General features: G+C 52.5%; 2 protein-coding genes across 3 annotated transcripts in view; one reads left to right on the top strand and one right to left on the bottom strand.

Annotated features, from left to right (window-relative positions):
• Positions 1-6: 6 nt before the first annotated feature.
• On the bottom strand, positions 7-6284 carry dglucy (D-glutamate cyclase). Of its 2 annotated transcripts, XM_008402949.2 has the most exons (15): positions 6204-6284; positions 5371-5450; positions 4267-4420; positions 4054-4140; positions 3858-3987; positions 3542-3692; positions 3347-3469; positions 3076-3273; positions 2855-2972; positions 2575-2717; positions 2398-2497; positions 1646-1794; positions 1445-1564; positions 1188-1348; positions 7-1119 (listed from the first exon to the last, which is right to left on the bottom strand). In XM_008402949.2, exons 2-15 carry the CDS (start codon positions 5441-5443, stop codon positions 943-945), a joined length of 1884 nt encoding a protein of 627 aa, XP_008401171.1. In that variant the 5' UTR covers positions 5444-5450; positions 6204-6284; the 3' UTR covers positions 7-942. The 2 variants fall into 2 exon arrangements, with proteins under 2 accessions (XP_008401171.1, XP_008401168.1); XM_008402946.2 differs by having other exon boundaries at positions 3858-4140.
• Positions 6285-6377: 93 nt separating this feature from the next.
• apoba (apolipoprotein Ba) overlaps positions 6378-7292 on the top strand; it is a 28257-nt gene continuing 27342 nt past the window's right edge. Inside the window, exon 1 of the mRNA XM_017303436.1 lies at positions 6378-7108. Within this exon, the coding sequence (XP_017158925.1) occupies positions 7057-7108 (52 nt within the window). The 5' untranslated portion in view covers positions 6378-7056. The remainder of the gene's footprint in view (positions 7109-7292) is intronic.

Genomic DNA, 7292 nt, shown 5'->3' with positions numbered 1-7292 from the left:
GGTACCATCTGGTACCGGACTGGTCCATCATCCGCCGCTCTATTGTTACAAACATAGTGTGCATGAAGTCAGTGTAGCTTAGCTTAGCACCGAATGTCAGCCATGACGAGGACCGGGGGGCGGGACTTCAGAGGTCCGCTCACCCTGTGGCCACATTAATATACCGTCACATCACGGTGGGGCCACCAGACATCGGCCCGCGGGCCGCGAGAATGAGACCTGCTCTAAGAGGAGGAATCATGAGCAGAAGTTACATTTACAGAATAAAGATGATTTAAGTTCTGCTCAGAGCTGCAGGATGATCAGTCTGGATGAATCTAAAGCTGATCAGATCCATCTGATCWGKGATCAATCCTCCATCAGAGCTCCTCAGGTAGCAGCTCACCTGGACCAGCTGCTGMTGGACCTGATCAGAACCRAACCTGGTGGGTCCATCTGCTGACCAGCTGTTTTCTCTGCAGTCAGAATGAAATGAGTTTCATCTTCATGGAGTTTATTTTCTTTATTTTTCAGGTTATTGTGTGAAGATAAATGTTCAGTTTCATTGTTTAAACAATAAAATATTAAAATCTTCAGGTTTGATGCTGATCAGATTAGTTTGTGTGGCTGCTGCACATTTTCATTCCAGGGAAGAAGTGAGAATATTTATGTCATTTTTCTACATGTGTGTAAAATGTGCTGCTTTAGACGAGGCCTGATGGTTTCAGGTGAAAAACTTCATTTATTTTCCTGAAAAGTGAAAATTGTTGAATTTAGACGGACCCAGAACCGGGTCCAGAACTCTGAAAGGAGAGTTCTGGACCCGGTTCTGGTGAACTGATTTAGTCATGATTTACATCTTTATTACAGATAAATCTTAAAGGGTTGATAATAAACGATCCTGAGCCGTCGTCGCCTCTCAGAGCGGTAACCATAGCAACCGGCTGCCGCTCTGGCAAGGACCTAATCATGGCTGACGGGTCGGTTCTGACCCGGGGAACCTAGCGTGATCTCCAGGAGCCGGCTGATCATCTGGGAGTGTGTGGGGTGAAAGGTCAAGCCGTCCACCTCCATGGCCAGGTTCCCAGTTTTCCCACTTCGTATTCCAAAACGCACCAGCGTTCCCAGGAAAAGCTCCTCCTGGTGGGCGCAGAGTGACCGTTAGGACGTCGCTTTATGGTACTGGTACCATCAGAACCTCACGGTACCTTCTGGACCGACGGCAGGTTCCTCCTCCAGTCCTGCAGCTGCAGGTCAGAGGTCACCGGCTGCAGTCCCAGTCCTCTCCTCAGGTAGCGCTGGTGAGCAGGACAGGTGTGGAGCAGGTAGAGCCCACAGGCCACGGCGTAGCCAGCCCAGTTAGACACGCCTGCAGCGGGTCAGAACCAGAACCATCAGAATGTTGCACAATCGATGGATGAAATGAGCGGTTGGATGAACGGTTGGATGAACGGTTGGATGCTACCTGCAGTCACGGCGCAGTCGGCAGCCACGTCGCAGGCCACCAAGTCTCCTTTGGGCATCAGCTGCTTCACCTTCTCCTTCACCTTGCCCATCCCCAACTCATTGCCTCCGTCTCCGATCCCTGTGGGAACACGGGTCACCTGACSGGTCACTGCAGAACCGGSCCGGCGTCACGGTGTCGGGCTTCTTGAGCCGGACTCACCTGTGGTCATAACTCCGGGAATGTTCTGAGCGGCGAGGAACAGGTCGTCTATCGGATCCACCAGGTGTTTGATGTTTACTCCTCTCATGTTGTAATAGTTGCCGTCCTGAGCCCGGCCGCTGCGCTCTATCGCCACCAGGTGGTCGAACCTGGTCAGAGGCGGCACAACCACAATGACTAACATGATGTAAAACATGCTGTGGCTTTGACACACGGTGGGAGCCTTAGCATTAGCTTCTGCTAAACACTAGCCTGGTATGGAGCCTTAGCATTAGCTTCTGCTAAACACTAGCCTGGTATGGAGCCTTAGCATTAGCTTCTGCTAAACACTAGCCTGGTATGGAGCCTTAGCTGTAGCTTCTGCTAAACACTAGCCTGGTATGGAGCCTTAGCATTAGCTTCTGCTAAACACTAACCTGGTATGGAGCCTTAGCTTTAGCTTCTGCTAAACACTAGCCTGGCATAGACCCTTAGCATTAGCTTCTTCTAAGTACTATTTTGGTACTTAGGGAAACTAATGTTCATGAGTAGTGCCCTAGGGTTAGCACAGCTAGCATCTCAGCTAGTGAGTCCCACTGCTGGTCTTCGTCACCAATCATTCTTTGACCAGGAGGTTTGGGAGAGGCCTGCGGACCCAACACACCGTACTGAGAAGCACGGTGGTGGAGGGTGACGGTGTGGCCTGGAGCTCCTGGACCTGCTCTACTTTAGAGTGACCTGAGTGAGGACCAACGGTGTTCAGGTCATCTGACCTGGGCTTGGTGGGGTCTCCATGGTGACACAGGAAGTGCATTGCAGAGTCAGGGCCGCGATCCTCGAAGATGACCAATGGGATGGCAGCTTTGAGGACTCCTAATGGAGGAAACATCCAATCAGCGTCTGTCTCTTTAAATCCCACCAACCAATGAGCGCTAAGCCCAAAGCCTCACCTGTCCTCACCGCTTCGTCCACCAGAGCTCGGTTCATGTCCGCCGCCCTGCGGTCCGTCAGCAGCGTCACCCGTTTCCCCAGAGACAGCAACATGGTTGCCATGGCAATCGCTCCGGGCGGACCGTCCGTCTCATCCGGAGGACTAGTCAGGAAACAGGAAGATTCCCGAGGTCAGTTAGGAAGTAAGTACACCCAGAAGTCAGGTCAAGGTCATTTTATTTCTAGAGCACATTTTCAGCAACAAGGCCATACAAAGTGTGGACGTTCTAAACGTCTTACCTGTGTTGGTGGTGTGTGGGGAAACCGGTTACTATGGCAACAGAGGAGGAGTGGGACAGCGCCAGGCAGCAGCGGAGGAGTTCATCCTGGACAAACAGAGCGGCGATTCCACGCTGACCTGCAGAACCGGAACTGGAACCTTTAGAACCTGACCAGAACCTTCTGAGATGGTGTCAGAAGGTCTTGTGTTCTGGTTCCTCTCATCAGAACTGGACATTTACCCGGGTCGTCCCCAATGATCCGCTCCAGCTGCCGGATCTTCCCGGCCGTGGCCTTGGAGACCAGGCTGTAGAGCAGGGGATTGTGGGTAACCAGGAAGCAGAGCGGGGCCAGCTGTGGGTCGGTGTCGGCTGACGGAGCGTCCGGGATGTCRGTCAGGAACATGCAGCCWGGAGAGTGGCTGAACGCCAGAGGCGGTTCTGAAAGGTCCAAACAGACRGCGGTTATGGTCATGTGAGTGACCATAACTGCTGGTCGGTTCCAGTCCCTCACTGCTGCTGAGGATGGCTTCTATAGACGTCACTCCACAGGCCCAGAAGACGGGAACGTCACCGGGTCGGAGCTCCACCGGGTCACCGTAGTCCGGTCGGGTCAGGTCCAGAATGCCCAGCAGAGCTGCAGAGAAAGCATCACYGATGAGCCTCAGCAGGCGGTTCTGGGTCCCGGCCGGTCCGGACCGCTCAGCACCTGGGTCTCCGACGTGAACCGGAGCGCCATGAGCCCGTGGGTTCTGATGGGTCACCTCCACCGCCGCGTCCAGCAGCCCGGCCGGCACCGGGCGCATGGTGACCACCAGGGGGCAGCGGAACTCCCCTTTGGGAACGCAGGGCACCGCGGTCTGCAAGACACCGCCACTAGGGGTCAGCAAAGGAAGGACACCCTACGGTACCTGCAGAACCCTCAGTGGTGGTTCTGTCTGGCTTCACCACACTGTTCCGGTCAGGTTCTGGTCGAGTTCAGAACTGAACACAACCGCTGCTGTCCGGAACAATCCTGGTCCTACCCGGAACATGCTGACGTTCCGGCCCTGCTCCACGTTCCGGATCGGAACCCCGGCCTCCTCCAGCCGGCCCTCGAAGCCAAAACTGCAGCCCAGGTAGAAGGTCACCATGTCCGCCAGCTGAGACCCGGTTCTAGACAGACAGAACCAGCAGTTAGCAGCAGGACTCCCTAGATGGGCTAGCCCGGTTCTGACCCACCTGGCCAGATCGCTGTAGCTCTGCAGGCTGGAGACGGTCTTCACCAGGCGGCCGTCCTCATAGACGCAGAACTCGGAGATGTCCGTCCTGAAGACAGGACACCATGAGGGAACCGGGTTCTGGTGGTGCCGCTGTGGCCCAGAACCTCCCAGGAGATTCTAGAACCTCTGTTGGATGCAAAGCGGCAGCAGAGGATCTTTCATTCTCACCAACCTGATGTCAGCATGTTTAGCCAGAGGCTCACAGGAAGTCTCTCCTGATTGGCTGCGGTACAGCAGAGGAAGGGGGGCGGGGTTACTGTGACAGAAGTCCTCGAAGTCGTCAGCCAGGCGGCGCGGCAGRACCACGACGTTGGCCTGCTGGTATCCTGATGAGGACACACTGCGGTCAGAAAGATGCTGAACGGATCTGATCWCTATGGTTWACGCTGCAGCCTCTTTGGTTCTGGTCCGCCGGGCCGGGTCAGGCCGGGGTCCACAGGCTCCACAAATCTTCACCCTCCAGTTTACTGATGGTGTTCCTCAGAGCTCTGGCTGCTAAAATCATCAGACAGCATGTTGATGATACTCAGCTGTTCATGAACCCTGAAGAATCCAATACACTGCAGACACAGACGGTCCTGAGAACGTCAGAGACAGACGACCCGATTATTTTCTAGATGTATACCGGAGCGGTTCTGGTTACCCTGATCTAGCTCTAGTTTTCAGGCTTCGTTCATGTAACACATTTACTCCCTGAATCTGATCCCAGGTACTGCAGGAGTAAAGTCCGAGCGCTGCAGGTCATAAACCCATCTTACCGTGAGCCAGGCCAGTCGTGGTTCTTATTTTGGGATGGTTCTGTCTGATTAACAGCCTGAGTTCTGCTGGACCGAGACGGCTTACATTCTGGATCTGATGCATATTCAGATACGGWTTATAATCTGCAGTGATTCCTGGAGCCTGACAGCTGAAGAACCGGAGAGCAGGAAGTGCTCCGTTAATGAGCGGCAAAGCCCTGCAAACATTAACAGACAGGGGGCGCCGTCCTGACAGGACCTGCACCGCCACCCAACACTTCATCCAACCGCACATTGGTCTGAACATCCATCCAGAACCAGGAGAGGTTCTGGTTCGCTCAGCCAGCAGCTGCAGCTCTGCTCTGATCTACGACGTTTCCAGTCTCAGCTCTTCSTCCAAAACTTTCAGCTCGTTTCACCTTGTAGTTCCAGGATCTGGTTCTGGTTCTGATCCATTTCAGAGCCATTCTGTGTCTCCAGACCAGAACCCTAACCCTGCAKAGGAAGCTCCAGGTTCCCAAGGTCATCGGGGTCGTCACCTTGAGACGAGGACGAGTGTCTCCTGAGACTCCTCCAGGTCCGCCGGCAGCCTGTCCTCAGGGCAGACAGCATGTCTCACCTGCAGGAGACATGGAAACCAGAGATCATGTCCATCTCCAGGACAGTTGCCATGGAGACACAACCTCTCCGTTATGAGCATGCTCAGAACGTCCAGTCTAATCCAGTCTCAGGTCTTTTGCAGCCTAACAGGTTTTAGTCCTGGATTTATCTCCATCTGTCCTCCCACAGCATGATGCTGCCACCACCATGTATCCCTGGATCTGGACTCTGACGAGTCCGTTGGACGACCGGCCAGCCATGGTTAAAGTTAACATCCTCCTCAATTATTCCTTAAATCTGAACATGTGGGACCGAGATTAAAGGCATATTCTATTATTTAAACTTTTATACATTTGATCAATTTTTAGAATAGTATAAATCAGCTTATAGCAGATTTGTGTGCCAAATTAATTGTTAAATGATTGAAAAACAACTGCTCTATATTTGGGAYAGTTATTAAATGACCAGGCGAAGGAGACTCGGTTCGGTCTGCAGACCTGAGGCTGGACTCGGACCGAAACCCAGCTGACAGGGTTTGAATRTTTTCCTCGAGCTTTGAGGCTCCTGGTCCAAAATAACCTTTAAATCAGGACCAAACAGGAAATAAAAACTCTCCAGCAGCTCCTTCTGTCTGTTGGGATCATATTTCAAATAATCTGATTTATTAGGAAGAAGAATCGTCCGGAACCGGAAGCCACATTTTAGAGTAAACATGTTGAAACGGTTAAAAATCAGGTTATTTTCTGGATCACCGCCGTTTTCCCTCTTTTACCTTCAGAATCAAGTTCCGCGTCCTTCTTCTTCTCGTGTTTTATGGGGGTTGGCGAACCAGCCAYACAGGAGCGCTACCGCCACCTAATGGACTGAAGTATTGACAAGAAGTTACCGGGACGAAAACAACTAAGATAAAATACTAAAACTGAATTATTTACTTAATTTACTCTTTAATACTGTCACTGTCGGTCGGCCTTCAAAATAAAACTRCTCTCGAAAACAGTCGAGTCCGTCTCAAGGTCAGATCTCTGAAAATTATTTCCTATAAAAATGATTTCAGCTTCGGGTTCACAGAAAAGCCTGGTTCTTAGTGAAAAGCGCCGCCTGGTGGAGCCAAACAGAACTGCTACAGACCTGGAGAACCTGAGAAGAACTGAGCAGTTAGGAGAACGTTCTGGTTCTGGTTCTGGTTCTGGTTCTGGTTGGTGAGAAAATGGTCAGTGTTTCAAAACCGGTGGTTCTGGGACCTCCTGAACCTTAGCAGGGTGTGAATACTTCTGGACCCATTCTAAATCGCCCTGRTTCTGGTTCTGAGGTCCAGCGGATCCGTCCTGCTGGATTCCGGGAAGACCTTGAATTGGACCACTGGACCAGAACCAGAACTAGGTCCAGGAAAACACAGAAGAGAATTTCAGGAGGAGCTGCAGGGAACTGGAATCAGAACCAGCTGACCGGGTCACGGTCTGAACTTCGACCCGGCTGATACCGCAGCAGATAAAAGATCCGATCGGACCAGAGCCGCCGCAGTCGATGCTGGACGCTCCAGGTACACCAGCAGAACTCRTCTGTTTGGCCCGGTTGCAGAACCTGAGTGATCAACCCCACAGCAGAACCCGGTTATTGGGCCCAGAATGGGTTCTGGACCGCTGTGTTTGCTCCTGCTGCTGAGCGCCGCTCTGGCASGTAAGTCTGGACCTTCCTGTAGAASTTCAGAACATCTGGACCTGTAATCACCGACCCGGTTCTGTTAGCTGGCTGCAGGATCAGCTGATTCGGATCTGCAGCTGGTTCTGGTTCTGCTGTTCAGATTGGACCTCACACGGGTTTGGGAACGGATAAGATCTGCAGCAAAGACTTACTAGTTCTG

The sequence above is a fragment of the Poecilia reticulata genome, unplaced genomic scaffold (genome assembly GCF_000633615.1).
Source record: "Poecilia reticulata strain Guanapo unplaced genomic scaffold, Guppy_female_1.0+MT scaffold_273, whole genome shotgun sequence".
NCBI lineage: Eukaryota > Metazoa > Chordata > Actinopteri > Cyprinodontiformes > Poeciliidae > Poecilia > Poecilia reticulata.
This window is presented reverse-complemented; position numbering and strand designations above follow the sequence as displayed.